A 25,367-nucleotide genomic window follows, 5' to 3' on the forward strand; every position below is an offset into this window, starting at 1 on the left:
AAAATCTGCTTTTAGAACCAAGGATTAAAGATTCACTGGCAGCTCAAACTAAAACTGCTCTTCTGTTTTTATGTCTGGATGAAAATTTTTACAGTAAATATTAAAATATGTTTCTGTTTCAGTTCATTCTGATGTTTTTCTGTCTCAATGATCTGATCGTCATCAGGATCTACTTTTATTTAACGTTGAGTGAATAAAACAAGTTATTATTTATTAAACAAAGAAAGAATGAAAAGCTAAAGATGTATTGATATCATGTAATAAACTCTAGAATATCAATGAGGTTCACTTCCTGTTCAGCAGGGCTCATTGAGATTTAATTTAAAACTTATAATATGTTTTTAGTTGAGGTCCTTTTCATATTTTCAAGAATATTTTCAAGACAAAATAAAACTTTTTTTTTCCTGAAATAAAAATCTCATTTCCTTTTTCCTCGTCGTTTTATTTGCTGGTTTTTTCCTTTGGGGTTCAAACATCTGATGTTTATTTTACCTCAAAGCAGAAAAAATCAGGATCAGACTCAGGAACGTTTCAGTCGTCAGTAAAACATCTTTATGACTTTAGACAGTAAACTAATAATAAACAAAACAAAGAGTCACGTTAGTTTGAGAAAATCCACATTTATTTTATGTCTTAATCTGATCAGATTGACTTGAAACTGAAGGTGGTTTATCATCCTGTCAGACATAGAAGATCTTTGATTTAAGAAGAAATTAAAAAAGGAAACCAAGTTTTACAGATTCAGATGGTTTTAAAGCTGTAAAATTTAGATATTAATAACCTGAAACGGCAACTTTTACACATAAAACTACATGAATGTTTTTCCCAGAGTGATGCAGTTATTATCAGATATAGACAATATTATATATATAATATTAGATATAGATAATATTATATATAATATTATTAGATATAGATCATATATATAATATTATTAGATAATATTATATATATATATATATTATTAGATGTAGATCATATATATAATATGATCAGATGTAGATAATAACGTTATAGAGACGTTTCCTCTGTTTCCGTCCAGATAAAGACTCTCGGTCGTTCTGCTCCCTGAATCCTTCCTCTCCAAAGTGTCGCTGTAAAGATGGCAGCTGCAAAGGTAACAACAGAAAAACCCGACTCTGGTTCTGACTCATCAGAAACCGACCACTAAACCTTTAACCAGCTAAAGGTTAAAGGTTAAAGGTTAATGTCCTGTTAACATTTTAAACCTTTCAAGAAACCAGTGAAGAAGAAATTTATTCAAATAAATCTCTGAAAAAACTCAAAACCTTTAGTTTTATTTGGAAATGATCCATTTTAGGAGGCAGAACTTAAAGATGAGTAACTTCAGGCTGTTTGGGTTTAGTGGGTCGGCGGTTCTGTACCAATATGTTCTGTGAAGATGTACATTATTAGTAAAGTATTTTTACTTTCACCAGAGTCACTCAGGGTGTAAATCTGGGCTTTTAACACAAATTATTCCTGTTAGCCAACATGCTGCTGTTACATCTGGTTCTGTCTGAACAGAACCAGATGTTTGGACTCGATCATGTTGGAAACATTTCTTCCTGGAACCAGCAGGGGAAACAGCAGCAGTAAAGATTTAAACTAAACCAGTTTTAATTATCATCATCAGTCAGAGTTTGTGACTATTTTAACAGGTAAAATTAGACAATATTCAGTTCCGACGATTGTTTTTGTAATTTTTATCAATTAAAAATCACAGATTTTGTGGCGATACTTTTTAATTATTTGCAAGGATTTTGCTTTATTTTCTTTCATTCTGCTGGAGAACAGACGGCTGCTGTAAATGTGACGTTTTGTTTCTGTATCGACTGCAACCTGACATGAAGAGAGGCTGACACAGCAGAGCAGTAGAAGAAACACTGCCACCTGCAGGTGGGAGTTAGCATAGCGTGGCTAACTCCCACAATGTTTATGACAGTTTATACAGAAAATTTTAAATAAACTCACAATTAAGCAACAGTTCAAAAATGCAGGATTTTGTGGATTTAGAGTGAATTTTCACAAAAAGCTGAACTGAACAAACAACAACAACAACAACATCAATAATAATAATAATAATAATAATAATAATAATAATAATAATAATAATAATAATAATAATAATAATAATAACTCTAACTTACAGGTTTGTGTTTTTTTTTCTCCAGGGATTCTTAAAGTGACTTTAGAGCCACACAGACCCAGAACTACAATTTCCATCACCACCACATCTGTTCCCACTACAACCACCGTTCCCACTACAACCACTGTTCCCACTACAACCACCGTTCCCACTACAACCACTGTTCCCACTACCACCACTGTTCCCATTACAACCATTGTTCCCACTACAACCACTGTTCCCACTACAACCATTGTTCCCACTACAACCACACCCACCTCCATCTCTGCTTCTACCACCGTCTCCTCCACCGCTTACCAAACTACCGCTGCCTTGACAACCCCTGTCATAGCAACCACCTCAATGGCTACCTCTACCGTTGCTATGACAACTGGATCCCCAATCACAGGGCTTGTAACGACTGTCCCGACAGCTCCGCCCACCGTCCCGGATACCGCCGCTACGACTGCTGCTGAGCCTACGGTTGCTATAGCAACCACCACCAGCGCCGTGGTGACGACAACCCTGAACAACCGGATCAACAAGGACGTGACGCAGCGGCAGAGAGGAGACGTTCACAGTGAGGCGGTGCTGCTGCCTGTTGTAGCAGTTTGTTTCTAGACTGACAGTTTAATTTGCAAATATATTAATTAATTATTGATTTGGTTGACATAAATAAAATGTAATTGTTTCCATATTTATTAAAACTGTCACCATGTTGTGACAGTTTGGAATGAGACTGACAATCTGTGAAAAACCACCAATCAGAGCCAGGAGGAGGGCTTAGTGCTGCCAATCAACCGTGTGTACGTGCAGCAAAATGTACTAATGCTAGAGAAACAACTTACCATTTATCCGCTGTCATCAATAACTAGCCTTAGCATTTGTAGCAGGTCATGCTGTGGTTAGCTAGCTGTAGCGTAGCAGAGAGAACGGAGGACGGGACGAACACCAGAGTGATTGGCAGCACCAAAGCCCTCCTCCTGCTCTGATTGGTTGATTCTGACTGTGGTGTAAGAGTAGCTTGACTTTATTCACAGATTATCTGTCATGAAATAATTAAAATTTTATAAAAATTTGTAAAAAAAACTATTTTAATCAAAGTTACATAATGCAGCTTTAAATGTTTACATTTCATCTGAATGTTTAGTGGCAGATAAATTAGTTTTAGTAGATAAATCAGCTACCGTTCGCTAACCGTCTCTGTTGTGCTTCAGTTCCTCGGCAGCCTGGACAAAACCACGTCTGGGAGTTTGACATCGAGCTGGGAACCACGGCCCAGGACGCCCAGGACGACCCCGGTACCGGTTCCTGTTTCTGTTGAGGAACAACAGAACATGAAACTCAATGCAAGATTTAACTAAATGTGCCCCAAAATTACAGTCAGAGGGTCATTAGAGACACTCTTTGGTTGCTCTGACTCTTTGGTTGCTTTGACTCTTTGGTTGCTGTGACTCTTTGGTTGCTCTGACTCTTTGGTTGCTGTGACTCTTTGGTTGCTCTGACTCTTTGGTTGCTTTGACTCTTTGGTTGCTGTGACTCTTTGGTTGCTCGGACTCTTTGGTTGCTGTGACTCTGGTTGCTCTGACTCTTTGGTTGCTTTGACTCTTTGGTTGCTCTGACTCTTTGGTTGCTGTGACTCTTTGGTTGCTCTGACTCTTTGGTTGCTTTGACTCTTTGGTTGCTGTGACTCTTTGGTTGCTCTGACTCTTTGGTTGCTGTGACTCTGGTTTCTCTGACTCTTTGGTTGCTCTGACTCTTTGGTTGCTTTGACTCTTTGGTTGCTGTGACTCTTTGGTTGCTCTGACTCTTTGGTTGCTGTGACTCTTTGGTTGCTCTGACTCTTTGGTTGCTTTGACTCTTTGGTTGCTGTGACTCTTTGGTTGCTCTGACTCTTTGGTTGCTGTGACTCTGGTTGCTCTGACTCTTTGGTTGCTTTGACTCTTTGGTTGCTCTGACTCTTTGGTTGCTGTGACTCTTTGGTTGCTCTGACTCTTTGGTTGCTGTGACTCTTTGGTTGCTCTGACTCTTTGGTTGCTGTGACTCTGGTTTCTCTGACTCTTTGGTTGCTTTGACTCTTTGGTTGCTGTGACTCTTTGGTTGCCCTGACTCTTTGGTTGCTTTGACTCTTTGGTTGCTTTGACTCTTTGGTTGCTCTGACTCTTTGGTTGCTGTGACTCTTTGGTTGCTCTGACTCTTTGGTTGCTCTGACTCTTTGGTTGCTCTGACTCTTTGGTTGCTTTGACTCTTTGGTTGCTCTGACTCTTTGGTTGCTGTGACTCTTTGGTTGCTAACCAACTCTTTGCTTGCTTTGACTCTTTGGTTGCTCTGACTCTTTGGTTGCTGTGACTCTTTGGTTGCTTTGACTCTTTGGTTGCTCTGACTCTTTGGTTGCTCTGACTCTTTGGTTGCTCTGACTCTTTGGTTGCTCTGACTCTTTGGTTGCTGTGACTCTTTGGTTGCTTTGTCTCTTTGGTTGCTCTGACTCTTTGGTTGCTTTGACTCTTTGGTTGCTCTGACTCTTTGGTTGCTGTGACTCTTTGGTTGCTCTGACTCTTTGGTTGCTCTTACTCTTTGGTTGCTAACCGACTCTTTGCTTTCTTTGACTCTTTGGTTGCTGTGACTCTTTGGTTGCTCTGACTCTTTGGTTGCTTTGACTCTTTGGTTGCTCTGACTCTTTGGTTGCTGTGACTCTTTGGTTGCTCTGACTCTTTGGTTGCTGTGACTCTTTGGTTGCTGTGACTCTTTGGTTGCTGTGACTCTTTGGTTGCTCTGACTCTTTGGTTGCTCTGACTCTTTGGTTGCTGTGACTCTTTGGTTGCTCTGACTCTTTGGTTGCTTTGAGTCTTTGGTTGCTCTGACTCTTTGGTTGCTGTGACTCTTTGGTTGCTCTGACTCTTTGGTTGCTGTGACTCTTTGGTTGCTGTGACTCTTTGGTTGCTCTGACTCTTTGGTTGCTCTGACTCTTTGGTTGCTCTGACTCTTTGGTTGCTGTGACTCTTTGGTTGCTTTGACTCTTTGGTTGCTTTGACTCTTTGGTTGCTCTGACTCTTTGGTTGCTGTGACTCTTTGCTTGCTCTGACTCTTTGGTTGCTGTGACTCTTTGGTTGCTCTGACTCTTTGGTTGCTTTGACTCTTTGGTTGCTCTGACTCTTTGGTTGCTGTGACTCTTTGGTTGCTCTGACTCTTTGGTTGCTGTGACTCTTTGGTTGCTCTGACTCTTTAGTTGCTGTGACTCTTTGGTTGCTTTGACTCTTTGGTTGCTCTGACTCTTTGGTTGCTGTGACTCTTTGGTTGCTCTGACTCTTTGGTTGCTTTGACTCTTTAGTTGCTCTGACTCTTTGGTTGCTGTGACTCTTTGGTTGCTGTGACTCTTTGGTTACTTTGACTCTTTGGTTGCTCTGACTCTTTGGTTGCTCTGAATCAGTTGCTCTGTTGCAGCGGCCGGTGATCTCCGCTGCAGCTTCAGTCGTGGCGTGTGCAGCTGGATCTCGGAGCGAGACGGCGATCTGTCCTGGGAAGTTGTGGCGGCTCCTGCAGGTAACGACACCTGGAGACCAGCGGCTCTGTGAGGCGTCATGAGCCCAGAATGATTCTGACTCCTGGCCCAGGTGGGCGGTACCTGTCGGTCCCGGAGCTGAAGGAGGGCCAGCGCAGCCTGCGAGGCGCCCGATTGGCCGTCCAGATTCTCCCTGTGTGGAACCATGGCGACGCCTGCTTCTCCTTCTCCCATTGGCTGACGGGGCGTCAGGTGGGAGTACTGCAGCTGTTCGTCCGCAAGAAAGGACGGGACCAAAGGTACCGCAGCGGCCGTGACCTCTGACCTCTGGCCAGACTGCTGCTGCTGCAGAGTGCTGGGTGAAAGCTTGATCCTGATTGGCTGTTTCAGGTATGGCTCCGCCCTCTGGAGCCGGACAGGTGGGCACGGGTGGAGACAGACGCTGGTTACCTTGGAGACGGAATCAGTGGACAAAGTAGGTTATATGATGATGATGATGATGATGATGATGATGGACTTATTGATGATGAAGAAAGCGATGACGATGATCATTATAAATATTCAGAATTTGATCAGAATGATGATGATGAAGTTGATGATGATGATGATGATGATGATGATGATGTGTTCAGGTGCTGCTGAAGGCCGAGCGAAGGCCCGGACGACGAGGTCAGATTGCGGTTGATGATGTCACGCTGAGACGAGGGGCGTGTCGATGACATCATCACTGGGATCTCACTTAAAGGGGCGGTCTGCTGTTTTCTATCTGGTTAAAAACTTTTCCCTCTCTGGCTGCAGACCTCAATGATCAGATCAGATTTATTTTATTTGGTTTGGTCGTTTGTGTTACTTTTAAAATCCCTCTGAGGTCACTGTGAGGTCACTGTGAGGTCACTGTGAGGTCACTGTGAGGTCAGCAGGAAGCTGTGGGGAGGAGCCGCCAGCGGTCGGTGAGGCCGGTCGTTTTCTTACTGCCTCAGGTGATGAAGCCGTTTACAGGTGGAGGAAAACCTGAACAGACTCCGTCGAATCGCTTCTTCCACCATCACTGCTGTTTCCATGGTGATTTTAAGTCCCGCCCTGTTTTGGTTCTGGTTCCTGTTGGGATGAAATATGATGAGTTCTGTGACTGAGCTCCCATTGATACATTTTATTTATTTAAACCACATTTCCAAACAGCAGACCAGATTTATAATCCACTGATAATCCCAGTAAATTAATAAATACAGATTATTGATTATTTTCAGCTCAAATAGTAAAACATTGTTAAAAAATCTGTTTTAAATAATGTTTATTCATAAGATTTTACTGTAATATTCTATGTTTATGTAAATAAAAGCTGTTTGTGAAGCAATAAACCTGTTTCTCTTTTTAAGTAGATTTTCTCTCACAGTATAATAAATACATCTGAGTAAATATATATTCATATTTTACCTCAAATTTATGTATTTTATATAATAATAGCTAAAATAAAAGGTGTTTACTAATTAAATTAGTAAATGTAATACAAATCAAACATTTATCCCTAATCAACATTTTTATAATTTCTAATAAACAAATCGATGGAAAACTCATGAAACACGTTTTGAATTCATCATGATAAAAACATTTTACATTTATAATCATTTTATAATCCTGTTTTTATCTTATTTGTCTGCTTTACCTGTTAAAGTGGTGGGCGGGGCTAACACTGATAAAACAAGGTGATTGGCTGGTTGTGTAATTTATGTTATTTTGATAATTTAGTTATTTATTCAGTTGTGATGATAGAGGAGTGAAATTTTATTTTTTATTAATTTACCTGATAAATAACTGATACAATATCTTTGTTTATGTAATGTTTTTAATAGTTAAAAAACAGATAGAAATATTAAATTGATTGAGTTTTGAGTTCTTGCTGGTCTAAAGCTTATATTTATGATTTATGAATAAATATTTTGTTAAACAGATGAAACTACCGGGGATTCAGAGGGTGAATGCAGCTGGTGGTTGTGACGCAGCAGGAGGGCGGGACTTCCTGATGATTCATGTCAAACATCTGCTGCACAGAACCAGAACACATCTGGATTCCTGGGTTTATGGACTCAGCCTGTGATTTACAGCCGGTTCCCTCCTGCCAACCCTTTAATTACTAAACAGGCTTCTCTTCTTCTCTGGTTTCTGCTGACGATCACATGACGTCATATGAGGAGGATAAACAGTAGACCAACAATATGAGGAGGGTTTCTGATTTCATATTAATGTTTAAATTTTCTGGTAAACTTAAAGAGTCAGAAGCGCCCCCTGCTGCAGGCTCAACGCATTACAGCAGAGCTTTTCTTTCTACGAAAACATTTTGGTGCTAAAATGTAAGAACACTTTAAATGACATTATTAGAGCTGTGTAAAATGATCTTATGAATTATTAAAGACTTGACTTTAATAATAATAATAACACCAGTTGTTTGAGGATCTGACAGTTTGAACTCCGGGTGGAGATCAGCGGACACGTTTTAGCTCCACCTGGTGGCGGATGATGGGAGTTACATCATCATTCAAAATCTGATTGTTTCTGTAAAACAATTCAATAAGATCTGTGACTGTTTTATTTAAATTTAAAAACTCACCTGATTAGATCAGCCTTTACTAAAACAATTATTGATTAGTCTGAACTACAACTTTTCATATTTCAAAGAAAGGATTAGGGTTTAAGGTTAGGATTAAGGTTTTTCTGATACAAAAATGCATCAGATATTGTGTAAAAAGTATAAATGTTGTTAACTAGTTGAAGATAAAAGTAAAATATTAAAGTTATACTCTGTAAATGTTTTAAAATATGTGTCATTTAATAATAAATTGGTAAATAAAGAGTAGTTTAACCTTGTTTTGTTCGCCTGGTTTGTCTCCTCCTGGCCACCAGGGGGCGGTAGCGCCAGCCGACCCACCGGAAGACGAGTCTGCTTTCGGCCCCAGGGTCGTGACGAACAGGGTCTGAGAGGAGGTCGCTGCTCTCTGTCTATCAGCAGCGGTACCGGTTCGGCTTTTTGGACCTTTTCTCGATGATTCTGGTGGTTTTTACGTGACACGGGAGGTGTTTCTATGTTAAATGACAGGAAGCCGGTGGGCAGCCGGTACCGGGCGGGTTCGGTTCGGTTTATTTCATTATTGGACCTCGTCGCCACGGGTCGTTGGTCATGAATATTTGGGAAAGCTGGTTCTGTTCATTAAACGGACCGATAAGCCGAACTCTCTGGACTGTGTTTGTTAATACCAGCGACGTCTTTCTGTCCCTGCTGTCTGCTGTTCTGCTGGTTTCTTCCAGAGGGACCGTCTCGATGGCTTCCCTGAAAATAACACTCTGTCTGCTTTCTGGGTCACCGGAACCAGCTCCGACTGTTACCTCTACTGGTCAGATGAACCGAGAGCAGAACATGTAAATTAGTGTAAGTGACTGTGAGAGTAGATGCGTAAAAGTGTCAAAATAAAACAAAACAACTTCTGTCTGAGAAGCTGCATGCTCATTGGCTGTCAGTGGGTCACGTGTTCACTCAGTTTACATAACGTCATCAAACTTTAAAACATTAAATGTTTAGTTTGGAGTTGAATTATTGCTAATTACAAATAATACCCAGCTTCCTCAATAATTATCTGAAGCTAAATTTTTAACTTGGTCACTAAACTTCTGGTCAAAACAAAATATTCATATATTTTTGCTAAATAAGCCAAATTATTCCTTTTAATGTTTAATTATGTAACTTTACAAATGGCGCCCGATAAAAATCTGTATTCTTTCAGTTGCAAACTAATTATGTAGTTTGGGTATAAATAAATAGCCTGTTTATTAAATATGTGAATCAGAATCCTGCCTGTTTGAGTTACTTTTGAACCACAATAACTGAAACATTTCTCAACATATTTGATGTATTTTGATGATTAACTCATTAAATGTAATGTTTGCTGCTGGTCTTTCATTTGGTGACTGTATGATGTTTTTCTGACTTTATTTTTGTTCTTTATGATATAAAACTCTGAACTGTGCTGTTGATGAAATAAACAAATAATCATGATTGATTATTTTTTCTCCAGCTGCTGCTCTTCTTCTGTACTGTAGATCTCTTGCACATTCCTCCAGGGTATTTTAGATATTAATCTAATTAAATATAAATAATTTAGGAGCTTAAACACATTGTGTTGTAAGACATAACTACAGGTATCTGAGATTTATTAAGGGGTAACACATTCACGTCCTGTAGATCAGGGTTCTCATAACCAGCCTGGTGTCCTGCAACTTTGAAATGTTTCTCTACTTCATCACATCTGAGACCAGTAATCAGGAAGTGATTCAGGCGTGTTGGACCAGGGACGGATCTAAGAGTTTCAGGCACCGGACTGGACTTCAGGTGAAAAATAAAAGGTTTAAAATTCTTCTTTTCCCAGATTCTGGCAGCAGTCTGGGATGAGCTGCAGCTGAAAAGTTAGATTTTTCACTCATATTTAGAGACGACTTTACAAAAATCTGAAATCCTCACAAATTAAAACAGAAATCAGATTGAAATTTTCAGGTTTTTGTAGGAAGCCTTTAATTGTTTTTAAATGGATGTAAGCTTATTTAGTAATGGTCATGATATAAATGTTAAATTTGGTGAATATAACCAGGTATCTGGCTCTGCTTTGTAGTTTCTGTATTTGTGTAAACCTATTTTATGTTTGACCTCTGAACTTATTAACATTTTGGGACCAAACACACAGATGCTTTTCTTTTTCTGGTTAAGCTGAATGAAATTGATATCCTTTTAATCCCAACATCTCACTGTGACAGTAAAGAAGTTTGTCTTTGTGGAAACACAGAGGAATAAAGCTGTTTTAGGAACATGGATGTGATGATAGTTAGATGAATCCTGTGGTTACAGAGTAAAAGGGAGCCAAGAACGAATCCTTGAGGAACTCCATGCGATGTTTGGCTCTGATGTTGCAGCTTTGTCTCAGTTTCCTCTTTGTGGATTTAGAACATAAAAAAGAGTAAATGTTCAGTTTTATAAATGTCTGTTTTTTATTAACACATTAATAACACAACAAATAAATGTATAATACAGTGTTATTGTAGATTAGTTACTATAAATGATAAAAACAGGTCAGTCTACTTCATGACCAGCAGGTGGCGCTTTAACACGTCAAAGTTTACCCATTAAACTAACAATTTCCCTCATAAATGTACTCCTCTATGCAGATGATATTGTGTTATTCTCATAATACATTTATTTAAGGAACTATCCTTCTGAGGTTTTCTCCTTTAAGTGTAAAATCTTATATTTATAATCTCTGATGTGTTTGAAGGAACAAGGTTTCCCCTTCAGAATGAAGGGAGGCTTCAGTATCTTTGAAAACCTAATAAACTGAATATGAAATACACATTTTGACACAGTCTGATAGAAACATTGTCTCTGCATTTACACATAATTATTTGCTGTAATTTCGACCTTGACCTCTGTTCCCTGCTCAGACTCTGGGGGTGGGGAACTGTCCACGTTGTTTTCTGCTGTCAAAGACATGGAGAGTGTTAAAACAGTCAACTCAGATGTTATTGTTTCAGCTTCGATTAGAGAATTAGAGTTAAAGAGTTACCTAACGCTCTGGGTTGATATAACGACACCATGATGATGGTGGAGATGAAGTATGGACAGAACACCACCAGGTGGCGCAGCACTGTGTATGTGAGCTGTACGGGCCCCGAGGCGGAGGGCGCGGCTCCGGAGGACGGCGGGGGGCCTGCAGGTTTGTCTGTAAATAAAACACATTTTAAATGAATGTTCTGAGTTCATCAGGAGCCGAGAGGCAACAAGAGGTCTGAGCGACAGCAGCTGATTGGACGGAGCAGGTCAGCCTTCACCTGTACGACCCCATGACCCCATCAGTGGTTCAAAACGGAGACTTCACTGAACCACTTTGGGTAACTATTATCTCTTTAAATCATGAGATTATTAATGTGTGGCAGTGCAATGTTGGACAATGTTGCACATATTAGTGGCTTAGATGGAAATCCTAACAACTGAGGAGACCTTGATCAAACCAGAGGAATAAAAGAGTCTGAATTATTCAGTATTGCTGGTCTGAACTCGTTCTGCTCCGACATCGACTGCAGCTGAGACGTCCTGATGTTCACAGGTTCAGTCCTCCACCAAACAGTTTGGGCCTCAGCAATCATGTTACAACCTCCATGTTGATTATTTAAACACCTCAACTTTCAGGACAAAATGTTAACAAACCGGCACAAAGAAGTGATATTTGCTCTCAGTCCCTAAACTGTTGTGACGGAGCAGCAGCAGATCTTTGCTCCGTCCGTCTCTGTCGTGACAAAACACTTCACCCGCCTGGCTGCTGGCTGCTGACGGGGGTCAGAGAGCCGGAGCAGCTGTGGCTACTATCCAGTAGCTAATCACCACCAGTGTGTGAATGTAGTGTGAAGTGCTTTGGAGTCGTCTGAACTTGATAAAGCTCAGATTCAGGCCATTAACCATCTTAATGCTACATTGGTGTAGATTCCAGTTATTAACCTTCATGGCTCCATCCTGACTGATTTTATCAACCGTCTGATTTAAGAGTTCAGTTCTTCGGATGAGGCTCAGCTCCACGTCCAGTTCTACATCACAGGGTGTGTTGTCTACATCTGCAGGTCTTTCTGTGGTTTCCAGAGGACCCTGAAGTATCCACCAGTTCAGGTATGGCTTATGAAACACAATGACTCTAGATTATCAAGAAAAACTCAAAATGTGACATTTTCAAGAAGAAAACTGTCATTATTCACTGAGAACATCACCTCATCTCTTTTCTCTCAGTAGTTTTTCACGTTTCTGTGTTTTGTTTGTATTTTCTGACCTTTGACAGAAATCCTGCTGGATGGAGACTCTCCATGACCTCTGATGTTACATTTATAGAGGCCTTCATCAGAGCTGGAAACATGGAGGAGGGTCATGTGACCTGATGACTCGTTGCCGATGAAGACGCCATCTTTATAGAAAGCAGCTGGGAGGTTGTGGGTTGGATTCCTTGCTCTGCAGCTCAGAGTGACGTCATCTCCCTCCATCACAGGGAGGACAGGACTCTGCAGGATCACTGATCCACCTCAACACAGAGACAAACTACAGCATTTCATCCATTTCCACACAGCTTCAGCAACACTAACTCCACAGTCTGATCTTACCAGAGACAGAGAGCTGGATGCTGCTGCTGCTGGAGGATCCAGACCTGGACTCACACCAGTACACACCAGTATCATGTACGAAGAGGAACTCGATGGTGCAGGAGGAGTTGGTCCTTTTCCCCCAGCCGTCTCCACATGTTGACAGCCGTTTGGTTGTGTTTCTCTTCACGGTCCATCCTTCAGAGCCGTTGTCCGCCTCGCATTTCAGAATCACTCGGGTTCCTTCAAAAAGCTGAGAGGAGCTGAAATCCACAACAAGACGAGCTGCGAAGGAAGGAAGAAAGGAAGGAAGGAAGGAAGGAAACTCTGATCAATGCTTAAAGCTGAACTTCAGGACTCCTATCTGATGGTTCTGTCAGGAGTTTATTGCTTCTGAATTATAAACTATTGACCGTTTCCAGTGTTGCTGCACAAACAGACAGGGATGCAAACCGAACTTATCATTTTAATGTAAACCTTTTAATGAGGAGAGAAACAGCGATGCATCTGTCAATCATAAGGACCGACTGCCTTCGATGGCTTTCTGGATTTCGACCAAACACTTTTTACAAGGTGAGAATATTAACATTCATATGTTTCATAAATAGGAAAGATTAGTAAGAGGCATTATGGAGAAGGCTGACATTTAATCATTAGCAGCTGTGCAGACATCATGTAGCCTAGCATGTATGAAAAACAGACAAGAATCTAAACTTTGAAATCTGCTCCAGTGTGAATTTAATAAATCATGATCAAATCAACAAACAGCAGAAAGCAGAAGATGTGGGTTGGTTAAGATAACTAGTTCAGATTTTAGTGAACATCGCTGCTTCCACAGACATGTTAGCTTAACTTGAACAAGAACAAGTTTATATTGACAGAAACAACTTGGGAAACGATAATCATCACTTCCTGTCTCTCACTTCTGATTCATGAAGCCTCGACGTTAAAAGGTAAATCCAGAAAATGAGCCTGAAGACAAGCAGTCATCTCACACATCAAAACAACTGATTTTACATGATGCTGCCCCTTTAAATTTAACCAAACGGACATTTTCTCGTGGCGGCGCCGCTGTAACAGAACTCTCATCCTGGTTTTGTCCTGGTTTCAGGTCCGTTTCAGAGCAGAAGTGACACAAAAACAACTTTTAGAAACAAGAAAGTTAATTAAACTTCATCATATTCAGGCAAAAGAAAACCTCCTCTTTTAGTTTACATCACTTCCATGAACAAATAATCACCAATATGATGTGACTTTAACCACCATACAGTCTGTGAGGTCGTTCTCATGATGCTTTGTGTCACCGTAGCAACCAGGAAATAAAATTTCTCTAAAGTTTACTGACCTTGAAGTGTCGATCTGCACAGCAGAGACGTGAAAACTACAGAGAAACAACAAAATTAGTTTTATTAGACAATGGAAACATTATTAATAAAGTAATTTTATACATTTTGACACTTTGATCACCAACTTCCTGCCTAATCAGTTCAACAAATCTGTTAGTTTAACCTGTTTTATCAATAAAAACTATAACAGCAGGTTTTACTTACACAGCAGACGCAGAAAAACCATTTCCATCTTGACTTACAGTGAAATGGAGTTGAGAACGGTGAGCCTCAGAAACCAGAACCCTCCCACTTCCTCCACTGGTTTCCTTTAACTCCACTGGTGATGCTGAAGCAGCAACTCATTTTTCTATTAAAGCAACAGAAAACCTGAGACCAAAACTTAAAGACAAGAAACTAAAGTTTAATTTGAACAAGTTTATGCTGCATTCAGTGACTTAAAAAAAAAAAAAAAAAACATGAAAGTGAACAAGTATTAAATAAAACACCAAAAGCAGAACTTTTATTTTAGATTGATTGAGTTTTTTCTCCTGTTAATTAAATAATAAAATATGTATTTTATAAGCAGAAAAGGTTCTTCATGTTTGTGTCTGAGTGTGGGCAACAGGAAGTGAAGGTCACACGCTTCCTGTCAGCGTTCAACACTTCAACCTGCGGTCGGAAAAAAAACCAACACCTGAAGCTGCTCAGGGTGGAAAGAGGCTTCAGCTGCAGGTTTGATTCACTGGTGGCTGAAACAACAACATGAGACCAAAACCTGATCACAACAAGTCAACGGAGCATCACTGAGCCAACAGAAAACAACAAAAACACTTTAGTCAAAGTTTCCACACATCGATGTTTCCTCCACAGTCTGACTCTGAGCTGGTTTCTGTACCTTCAGGTTCATGTTTACATGTTCAGTCATCGATACTCTGAGGCTTAAATCTACTTCCTGCTTGTCTCTGTGGAAAAAATCACAACATTTATGAGCAGAATCAGCATTTCAAAACTCTGCAGCAGGAAAACAATCATCTGCAATCAGCCGCTGTCTGAGCAAAACATGAGAAAACGAGCTGCAAGCTGCAATCAGATGTTGGCTGAATTAGGTCAGAGATTCTGGATCCCTGGAGCAAACGGGCCATCAGAAAGTCTGATTGTCTGAACCAGCAGACTATCTGCATAGTCCAGGTGTGCTAAGCAGAAGATCACATCGTACACCTGGCAACCAACGGATGGCAGACCTGGCAACATGTCGGGTCCAACCTGATATCCACAGGTTGATGGTGAAAAGGAGAAGAGGACAAATCAAAGATACCAGGTTATTTTTCCACGTCTCGCTAAACGAGCAGCACAGTTAGAAGTTGCTCCATCACTCGATTCAGACGTTTGTCTCAACGCTGTTAGGAGATTTACAGCCAGCAGAGGACGAGTTGAAGAAATCTATCAGTGAGTCGAACACAAGCAGGAGGATGAAGACGCTGCAGACGTGAGAAACGGTTCTGAACTCCACAGACGGTGGATGAAGATGGACTCCATCCTTTACTGTGTGAGGCTGAAGCCGTCGTCAACAGGAGGCCCAGAACAGCAGCAGCTTCAGGTCTGAATGAGTCAGAGGTGCTAACAGCTCATCAAAGTCCAACCTGATCTGGACTCTCCAACAAAGAACCAGGATGGTAACCATGGAGACAGATCCAGGATATTTCAGATAAATCTGGAAACGACGGAGTAAAGAAAACCTCTCACAACTCCAAGAACGGCAGCGATGGAGAAACGTGCATGTTGGTGACGTGGTGCTCATAGTTGATGACGCTTCACCAAGAAACTTCTGGCCTCTTGGAAACATAAATTAAAGGATTCGTCCTTCAGGTCAAAGTGGAAACCAAGAGCAACGATCAGCCTGTGACAGAACCGGGTCTCCTTCAGGAACCTGAAGATGGAAACATTGAACTGTTTTGTTATGGACTTTATAAGATGGGAAACTATTTGAATAGTTTGTCTTTAAAATAGTTTAGGCATCTTAGCTGAGAGTTTCACTGATTGTTCCAAAGACATTAACAATCAGCAGCTGGTGATTTAAAAGACTAAACTTTGTAAAGATTTTACTGGTTTGAGGTTGTTAACGTGTTACTGGTGATGTTGGTGGAGCTGAAAGGAAAGAAAGTTTCAGAGCAACAAGATGGAAGTGAAGCCAAACAGTCTTTGACCTCTCTCCTTCTGTCTTTAGTTTATTACCGACTCGTTGATAAGATGGTTTTTCTTCTGGTTTATGATCTTCATGTTTCATTCTTTAAAGATTTCAGTGCAAACAATCTATGAATATTACTTTATATATATATAAATATATATACAGTTAGAAATGATTTAATGCTATAAATGCACAAACACTGAATTTAATGTGAACTGCAGTTTATTGCATTATTAGATTAATTTCTAAGCATTTCTACATAAAAGCATTGAAAACATAAAGTTGATCTCTTTACTGTTTGTAGCTGCAGACAAACAGGATCATCATGTTTGTTAGCAACAAGCTGCAGAGCTGCAGGTTCAACAGGCTGAAGCTGCTGAGAAACAAAGGAGCTGCTGAGGTTTTAACATTCAGACATTTCAAATCCAAACAGTTTCTGAAAACATGAGACTGAACACCGAGAATGAAACATGAAATACATTCATGAGGCCTTACAGAGAAAAACTCAAACATATTCAGATGGACAGGTGAACATTTTTCTGGACTTGATTTTATTCTTCTGCATGAATTTATTGTAAGAATCATAAATCAGATTCTTGTGAATGAACAACTTTCTAATGTTTCCAGTTTATTACAGAAAGCTCTCTGAGTTATAGAACTGATGTTTTCTTCCTGTTGTCAGTGGATCCAGTTTCACATCAACAACATTTTCTGTCTCCAGGAGTTTCAGCATCAAAGTTTTTCTTCTTCTTCTGTCTTGGTGGCGTACAGAACAGTAGTGAAGCAGCGCTACCAGAGCTGCAGAAGAAGAAAACATCAAATCACTGAAGCTCCATCATTTAGCCGCAGCTAAGCTAGCCTCTTTAGCACCACTGCTGCTAGCGTGGCTAATGCTAACTGACTAGCCTGAAGCTAACTGTTGCTGCTGGTAACAGATGTTGAACTATAAAATGACTCATTGTTAAAACTTCCTGTCAGTAGAAATGAAATTATTCCATCAATATTGTAGAAATTATGGATCTGATCAGATGTTTCTGTCTCCATGTTCTCCTGAGATAATCTGGATTATCTCTGGATAATCTGGATTCTGTCTGGTTAATCTGGATTATCTCTGGTTAATCTGGATTATCTCTGGTTAATCTGGATTATCTCTGGCTAATCTGGATTTTCTCTGGTTAATCTGGATTTTCTCTGGTTAATCTGGATTTTCTCTGGTTATTCTGGATTTTCTCTGGTTAATCTGGATTTTCTCTGGTTAATCTGGATTTTCTCTGGTTAATCTGGATTCTCTCTGGTTATTCTGGATTTTCTCTGGTTAATCTGGATTCTCTCTGGTTAATCTGGGTTCCTCCATCAGATATCAATGTTACATTAATCTGATTCTGTCAGGATTGACTCTGGATGTTTTCATGTTTGTCCAGTGAAGAACCACAGAGAAAATGTTGAGTTCCATTCCTAACTAAAATAATATAATCCCTGTCATTTGTTCAAATGAGCTACTTTAACCTTATAAATGGACAGTATGATATATAATGTGTTAATCTGACAGAGTATTCATTCATTCATTCATTCATTCATTCATTCATTCATTCATTCATTCATTCATTCATTCATTCATTCATTCATGTGACTGTTTTTGTTCCACATCTTATCAATATTTATACAGAATAAACATGACAACAGGTCGAGATTAAATAGAACAGATGTTAATGATGTTAATGATGTTAATGACTTATTGTGATTCTTTATCTCCCTGTACCTCTTGCTGAGTCTGAAAGACGCCCCCTGCTGTTCATTCACTGGATCAACAATCTGCTCTCTCTCCCTCCATTCTTTGTTCTCGGTATAAAAGATGGCTGTTTTTATTTTGATGATTGTTGCACAAATTCAAATATATGCAACATATCAACCAACAATTCAGTGAATCTGAGTTTTTTTTCTTAAATCCCCTCATGGAGACTTACTAACATCTCCTGACAACCAGCCCAACTTATAACAACATTCAATATTTTCATAGTATAGTTCAATCATTGTGTTCAGGATCCCTGAAAAGGAGAAATTACCTGTTAGTGAAGATAATATTTTTGATTGCTTTGAGTTTGATGATATTTTCTATAATGTGACTGATATGATCTTTTTTAACAATACGGATGTTTAGCATTGATCATTTCTAAGCTTTAGCATTGGAACCTTATCAGCAGCTAGAAGTGAACTGTATTGGTTAGTGAACATTAGTGAACAGATGCATCATTAGGACCAAGGAGCAAAAGCTGCAGATCATTTTAAAGGTAACAAAACAATTCATCATGTTGGGAGCAACTCTTGGAGCCTGGTTGTGTAGTCAGTATGTTCTTTTAGTTTCTTAGGTAAAGTGGACCAATAGCAAACTTAATCAATATTTCATTACACTTTGGACTCTCTAAAATCAACCACACTACCTCTATTCAGCACCAGGTTCTGGAGGTTCTGAACAGGTTAGAACCGCCCTGAAGGAAAAGGCTGTGAAAGCAGAAAACATGGCGGTCTGCGACACGTTTCCACCAGTAACCAGTAAACACTGGCCACCTTCACTGGCCGCCTGCAACCCGCCCACCACATGAACATGAATTATTTTTATCACCAGCCGTTTTTCTCTCCTTATTTGGAGTCTTTTCAGACCCAAACGGTCCAGTCAAAGTCCCAGAAGCTCTGATCTGAGAACAGAAGCAGAAGTTGGTGGTTTGCATCGTCACTCTGCAGCTTGACGTGTTCCTGTGAAGTCAACTTCATCTCTACTTTTATTGTGATCCTAAGTTTAGAAACTGATAGTTTCTGTTCCTGTGATGAAATGAGACTTCAGGCTGATGGAGACCAGAAGCTGATCAGTTCCTCTGCTCAGTTTAAACATGTCAACATTAATAGATTTTTATTCATTATTTGGTTATTAGCTGCTGACAGGAGATAAAACCTGATGCTGTTTATGTAGACAGATATATTAAATGCATGAACATCTGTAAAATAATCCCCATTTGAGTTTTGAATTAATTATTACTTGTTTCTTCAGACTCTAAAAAATAACATGAACTGAATCTAAAATGGAGGAAATCCTCATTAGGAAACATTTTCTGATCAATCTGAAAATCTAACAGAAACAAAAACACATGAACATCATCACCATTTCCTGTTCCTGGTTTGGTTTTCTTCTGTTTACTCTGGAACGTCCTGATGTTTCAGGAAGTGATGTCATCCTCTCCTCTTCCTCCTTCATCACCTGAAATGAATCCAAAGTTACCAGGAAGTTTTTCAGGAAGATCTGAAAAGTTTCAATGAATGAAATCAAGAGATTTAACCAAGAGGTTTGTCTCACCTTTGGTTTTCTGTACAAATATGCAACCAGTTCAACCAGTAAAAGCAGGAAAACCAAAACACAAAGAGATGCACTGGGAAGCAACACTAGGAGAGAGACGGAGGAAGAACCTGGACCAGGTGGGACTGTAGAGTCAGAGATGTTGGTGGGTTTCTCTAGAAAGAAGAAGCTGCTAAATAACCGTCTGCTGTAAACATCAAGACTCAGAGCTGAAGGAGAAGCTGCTCACCTGAGGAAGAGGAGGAGGAGGAAGGTGGAGTGGTGGTAGGAGGTTTCTCTAGAATAAAGAGGTTTGATTAAATATATCACTAGATTGTGGATTCTCAGACATTATCAATGAGATTCACTGTTAGAGGATGACCTCTGACCTTTGACAGAGATCCTGCTGGATGGAGACTCTCCATGATCTCTGATGTTACATTTATAGAGGCCTTCATCAGATTTCTTCACTGAGTTGAGGGTCATGTGACCTGAAGACTCGTTGCCGATGAAGACACCATCTTTATAGAAAGCAGCTGGGTTGTGGGTTGGATTCCTTGCTCTGCAGCTCAGAGTGACGTCATCTCCCTCCATCACAGGGAGGACAGGACTCTGCAGGATCACTGATCCACCTCAACACAGAGACAAACTACAGCATTTCATCCATTTCCACACAGCTTCAGCAACACTAACTCCACAGTCTGATCTTACCAGAGACAGAGAGCTGGATGCTGCTGCTGCTGGAGGATCCAGACCTGGACTCACACCAGTACACACCAGTATCATCTTGTACTAAGTTCATGGTACAGGTAGAACCAACTGCAGCTCCCCATCCATCTTTACATTCAGTCCTGGTTCCTCTGCTTGTGTTTCTCCTCACAGTCCATCCATCAGATCTGTTTTCATCCTCACAGATCAGAGTCACTGGTTCAAGGTCAAAAAACTGAGATCTGCTGGGATTCACAGTCAGATGAACTGGGAGAACTGGAAAGATTCAATGATTATGATTTCAGTTGTTAATAATAATAACTAACATTATATTCAGTAATTATCCAGATGAACATGTTTCCATTATTTTAATTCAGATGTAACCTTTAATCCAAACTACATCTCTGAATATTTCAAATGGTTTTAATGTAACATAAATTCACCAACCTGGATCTGTTGAGCAGCTCAGCAACAAGATCAGAACTAGAGAGAAATAAAAAGATGTTTAGTAGAAATTAAAGCTATGAAACTAAAATTCAGACGATTTTTATGTTTCATAGCTTGACTTTAGTTTTGACCTGTTTTTATTTCTAACATTATAACTGATTGTTTTGTTCAGTTGTGTTTTTCAAACAGCTCTGATTCACTAAATTCATCTGCTGGCCCTTTATTAGACCACAGATCAGTTTTATCCACAGAAACATAAAGTCCCTCAGTAATTCTAGTATCAGATGATGATCTAGTAAAATGTTTCCAGTGTCAGTCAGACAGAGAGAAATGCTGATCCAACAGAAAGACAGTAAAAGTGCTCTACTTACAGATCAGACAGTGAGATGTGCCTTCCATTGTTCTTCTCAGTGATCTGACCATGTTTCACTGAAGCTGAGAGCCTGAAGCTGAGCCCGCCTACTTCCTGCTGCTGGTCCGTCTGCTGCTCTACGGAGACGCTGAGAGAGGAGGGGCTGCACTGACTGACACTTTATCACTCAGGGTTCATCCACAAACTTCACTTTTCTTTCATTCTAATATACTAAAGCAGTTGTAGCAGCTCCCCAGTATTTGAATTAATCAGCCAGTCTCGACGGGTGAATTTCTCTTTTATTTTCTTTTATGTAGGTGATTCAAATCCTACATGATCACCACAGTCACCGTGAAAACTAAAACATATACAAATATTAGAATACAAACATGAACTTATAATACAAACAACAAAACAGAACGTACCTCACTGCTTTCACTGGGGAACACTAAGTGTTGATTCCTTCATGCCAAACAATTTGACCATTCAAGTCCTTGTTGACACAATGATTGTGTAACCGGATCCGTTCTGCGTTGTGCAGGTTTTCAATGATCAGGACGTGACACGGTTTGTCTTTTAATAGATGGCTTCTTCATTTATTCTGATGAAAATATCCAACAGAAAAACAATTGTTACAAGCTGCCCGCTCCAAGTCCTACACAAACAAAAATACATAACAGAAATTAACTAAATAAATCTACAAATAAACTGCAAGTATTTAGATAGAAAATAAATAGGACACACCTCTCCCACAGGACAACATGACAAAAGGGGAGGGTCTAAGGGACGCAAACATTTTAAAGACAAAACCATAGAAGAAGAAATAAAAAGGAGGGGCTACCGTTCTTAAAGTAACACGTTCAAAACAATGACAGATTTTCGGTCAGGTAGAGAACAATACAAACAACCAAAAAAAGACATTTTGTGTAATTATAACAACAACCAGGTTACACTCACCCCCCTAGATTTACACAAAATAAAAAACAGTGATAAAGACACTTAGTAGCAGTACAATTTTATTTTATTTGTTGCAACAATGTAACACATCAGCCAAACAGCTACCCTACAATAAGGTCAGGAGACTAGAGATCGCTCGACGCCCAGCAAAATCTCACAGTATCTCATGGACAACAAGAGGTGCCTTTTACACCCCCCCATACAGAGTAAACACATAAATGGTACTGAAGCTTATGCAAACCAAGACAAAGACAATCCTAGCCAATGGCAGGAATCATATGAGAATTTGGAAACTCACGTCAATAACAGTTTGAACATTATCCTTATCATAAAGCGCCTCAATGACGGCCATGGACTCTATCAGGCGACAAACTGGTTTAATAACCCTCCCAAAGCGTGAAGTTAGGCGGCGAACAACATCCTCACCCACCCTGTCTGGAGGATGAACAGAGCCAGCAGCATCAGGAAGAGGAGGTAAGGAACCAGCAGTCGCCAGTACTCCTGTTTCCATGGAGGAGTTTTCAGAGTCATGAGACAGGTCACTGTTCCCAACTGATGGAGCCAAGGACACGTCCTGAACCCATGAAGCAGTACGGTCATCCCCATCACTGCAGGACAGGGAGTCAGGTAGGGAAGGCTCTGCAGGAACAGCACTAGGAGCTTCACGAAAACTTCCTGTTCCATGTGAATCAGGAATCGGGGGGACTCGAACCACACTATCAACCTGGCGGTTCACATTTCCATCCAAGGTCATCCCCACAGGTAAAAAGTTCACGTCAAGAAGGAGGTTGCGATGCACCACACGCTCGTTGCCATGACGATCTCTAACACGATAAATATGGAGAGCAGGTTTGGAGGCAACCACCGTGTACATCACAGGCTCCCATTTATCAGAAAGCTTTCGCTTTCCTCTGGCTCCCTTGTTTGCCACCAGGACCTGATCTCCAACTGACAGAGGGAGACCCTTGACTCTCTTGTTGTACTGGTCACATTGATGTTTCTGCTCTGCACTGGTGTTCTTCTCAGCCATTAGCATGGCAGAACGTAAATCTTCAACCAGTGATTTGACGTAAGTGTGGTAGTCACAAATAGCATCATCATGAAGAACGTTCCAAAAAACAAGGTCAACAGGCAGCCTGGGAATCCTCCCAAACATCAGATAGAACGGTGCAAAGCCTGTGGTCTCATGAACCGTGCAGTTGTAGGCGAAAGTCAGAGACTGGACCATCTGAGGCCATTTATGCTTCGAACGTGGAGGCAGAGATCTCAACATGTTGCCCAGGGTGCGATTGAATCTCTCTGCAGTCCCATTACCCATTGGGTGGTAGGGTGAGGTGTGTGATTTACTGACACCACTCAACTCTAAAAGCTCAGCCAGCAGCTCACTCTCAAAATTTGCACCCTGATCTGAGTGAATGCGCTGGGGGAAGCCATAAACACAGAAAAACTTTGTGAAGTGATCAGTGATCACCAGAACATCCACAGACTTGTTGTTACTGTCCTCAGCTGACCAGAAATCAATACACACCAGCTCCATCGGAGCACTGGTCCTGATGTTCTCCAGAGGGGCTCTCACAGCAGGCTCTGGGGTTTTACTGAAGACACATCTGGGACATTTTCTCACATAATCTCGCACATCTCTTTCCATGTCATGCCAAAAGAAACGATGACGAGCCAAGGAGAATGTTCGTGGCTGGCCCTGATGACCTGCACTATCATGGACACCAGTCAGAACCACAGACTTCAAAGCATCAGGGACCACAAACTGGAAGTGTTTACCTTTTGTCAGAGGGTCTTTTATGACACGGTAAAGAACGCCATTCAGCAATGTTAGTTTATCCCACTGCTTCAGAATTTTTAGAGCCAGTGGATTTTCACCAAAGCGTTCCCGCCTTGATGGACGGCGTCCCCGCTCAACGTACAGGACAACTCTGGAAACAACAGGATCGTTTTTCTGGTGAGAGACCAGGTCAGTTAGACAAAGAGCTGTTGATGGACCTGTGGTGTGTGGGATTATCGTGGGATTATCATGCCCAGATGATCAGCTAAAGATGCTGCATGCTGAGTCTGACCAGCATCTCCACTGCAGGCAGATGACAAAGGAGAGGAGACTTCGTCACAGGTCATGGACGTGTCAGCTGTAATGGAGGAAGAGCTGTCCACTGATTGAAGCTGACAGGTCAAACGGAAAACATCCTGCACAGCATGATCAGGGACCTCACAGACATGCTCCAAAAGTTCCTGACAAGGTTCTGACAGAAGGCGATCAGCCAAAGGCTTCACAAAAGGAGCTCTGCTCAGAGCATCTGCCACCACATTCTGTCTCCCTGGAACATACCTGATCTCAAAGGTGTATGGAGCAAGCTTAGAGACCCAGCGCTGTTCACAGGCATCCAGTTTGGGCTTGGTCAGGATATATGTGAGAGGGTTATTATCCGTCCACACAGTAAACCTGTGACCCTTCAGCCAATGGCTGAACTTATCACATACAGCCCACTTTAAGGCTAGGAACTCGAGCCTGTGTGCAGGATAGTTGGCCTGGCTGCGGCTGAGAGTCTTGCTGGCAAAAGCAACAGGTCTAGCAATCTCTCCATCAGCTGGGACCTGCGACAAAACAGCACCGAGCCCATCCAATGAAGCATCGGTTGAGAGAATAAATGGCTTCTCAAAATCAGGATGCGCCAGCACCACACAGTTGAGAAGTGCAGTTTTAAGGTCTCCAAACGCTTTCTCACAAGCTGGAGTCCAGTCCTGGGGAGTCAGAACACGAAAGGTTCCAGCTTTCCCGTGTCCTTTGCTCTTTACTTTACGTTTCTGACCTGCGGTGAGGGCAAAAAGAGGCTTTGCGATGCGGGAACAAGCTGGAATAAAGTGCTGATAGAATAGCACCATGCCCAAGAATGACCTCACCTTCTTCTGGCACGGAGTACAGCCATCCTCCTTCATGAGGTCTTTTCTTTCAAACCCTGAGATGACCCTTACCTTCTCCTGATCAACAGAAACACCACCAGCTTCCACAACATGGCCCAAGAAACTCACAGACCTCCTGAGAAAGTGACACTTTTTCTGGACCGGTTTCAAGTTGTTTGCTCTCAGCTGACAGAAAACAACCTCCAGCCTCTTTAACGACTCCTCCTCAGACGGTGCAAATACCAACAGGTCGTCTAGATAGCAGAGGAGGCTGGAAAAGTTCAAGTCACCAAAAACGTTAAGCATCATCCTCATGAAGGAAGCTGGGCTGTTGCATAAACCTTGTGGGAGACGGTTGTACTCATAAAGTCCA

At 41.0% G+C, this 25,367-nt stretch overlaps 3 protein-coding genes across 6 annotated transcripts in view; 1 reads left to right on the forward strand and 2 right to left on the reverse strand.

Moving 5' to 3' along the window:
* Window positions 1-6,868, forward strand: part of LOC122820117 (nephronectin-like) — an 8,592-nt gene extending 1,724 nt beyond the window's left edge. The window contains exons 6-12 of the mRNA XM_044097291.1: window positions 1,043-1,117; window positions 2,175-2,708; window positions 3,346-3,429; window positions 5,570-5,668; window positions 5,740-5,926; window positions 6,018-6,102; window positions 6,260-6,868. Coding sequence (XP_043953226.1) covers window positions 1,043-1,117; window positions 2,175-2,708; window positions 3,346-3,429; window positions 5,570-5,668; window positions 5,740-5,926; window positions 6,018-6,102; window positions 6,260-6,346 — 1,151 coding nt within the window. The 3' untranslated portion in view covers window positions 6,347-6,868. The remainder of the gene's footprint in view (window positions 1-1,042; window positions 1,118-2,174; window positions 2,709-3,345; window positions 3,430-5,569; window positions 5,669-5,739; window positions 5,927-6,017; window positions 6,103-6,259) is intronic.
* Window positions 6,869-10,614: 3,746 nt separating this feature from the next.
* LOC122820843 (Fc receptor-like protein 2) lies at window positions 10,615-14,402 on the reverse strand. Its single transcript, XM_044098476.1, has 6 exons — window positions 14,333-14,402; window positions 14,128-14,163; window positions 12,804-13,067; window positions 12,479-12,724; window positions 11,228-11,383; window positions 10,615-11,141 (listed from the first exon to the last, which is right to left on the reverse strand). The coding sequence occupies exons 1-6, from the start codon at window positions 14,358-14,360 to the stop codon at window positions 11,053-11,055; spliced, it is 819 nt and encodes a 272-aa protein (XP_043954411.1). The 5' UTR covers window positions 14,361-14,402; the 3' UTR covers window positions 10,615-11,052.
* Window positions 14,403-17,614: 3,212 nt separating this feature from the next.
* LOC122820826 (tyrosine-protein kinase receptor TYRO3-like) lies at window positions 17,615-21,753 on the reverse strand. 4 transcript variants are annotated; one of them, XM_044098452.1, is made up of 7 exons: window positions 21,553-21,753; window positions 21,147-21,275; window positions 20,776-20,811; window positions 20,332-20,604; window positions 20,010-20,252; window positions 19,871-19,918; window positions 17,615-19,796 (listed from the first exon to the last, which is right to left on the reverse strand). In XM_044098452.1, the coding sequence occupies exons 2-7, from the start codon at window positions 21,196-21,198 to the stop codon at window positions 19,417-19,419; spliced, it is 1,032 nt and encodes a 343-aa protein (XP_043954387.1). In that variant the 5' UTR covers window positions 21,199-21,275; window positions 21,553-21,753; the 3' UTR covers window positions 17,615-19,416. The 4 variants fall into 4 exon arrangements, with proteins under 4 accessions (XP_043954387.1, XP_043954389.1, XP_043954388.1 ...); XM_044098454.1 differs by lacking the exon at window positions 21,553-21,753 and having other exon boundaries at window positions 17,615-19,545; window positions 19,642-19,796; window positions 21,147-21,379; XM_044098453.1 differs by lacking the exon at window positions 21,553-21,753 and having other exon boundaries at window positions 17,615-19,766; window positions 21,147-21,382.
* Between the last annotated feature and the right edge of the window lie 3,614 nt (window positions 21,754-25,367).

This window comes from Gambusia affinis, linkage group LG18 (assembly GCF_019740435.1).
Source record: "Gambusia affinis linkage group LG18, SWU_Gaff_1.0, whole genome shotgun sequence".
Classification (NCBI taxonomy): domain Eukaryota; kingdom Metazoa; phylum Chordata; class Actinopteri; order Cyprinodontiformes; family Poeciliidae; genus Gambusia; species Gambusia affinis.

What these genes read in the sequence shown, in the direction of transcription:
- LOC122820843 (XM_044098476.1), bottom strand. Translation starts at nt 14,360, where the DNA reads ATGGAAATGGTTTTTCTGCGTCTGCTGT. An exon ending in GGTTTTTCTGCGTCTGCTGT is followed by an intron (nt 14,164 to 14,332) that starts GTAAGTAAAACC and finishes GTTTCTCTGTAG; the next exon opens with TTTTCACGTCTCTGCTGTGC. An exon ending in CATCCAGCTCTCTGTCTCTG is followed by an intron (nt 12,725 to 12,803) that starts GTAAGATCAGAC and finishes CTCTGTGTTGAG; the next exon opens with GTGGATCAGTGATCCTGCAG.
- LOC122820826 (XM_044098452.1), bottom strand. Translation starts at nt 21,198, where the DNA reads ATGGTCAGATCACTGAGAAGAACAATGGAAGGCACATCTCACTGTCTG. An exon ending in CATCCAGCTCTCTGTCTCTG is followed by an intron (nt 20,253 to 20,331) that starts GTAAGATCAGAC and finishes CTCTGTGTTGAG; the next exon opens with GTGGATCAGTGATCCTGCAG. An exon ending in CTCCTCCTCCTCTTCCTCAG is followed by an intron (nt 19,797 to 19,870) that starts GTGAGCAGCTTC and finishes TCTTCTTTCTAG; the next exon opens with AGAAACCCACCAACATCTCT.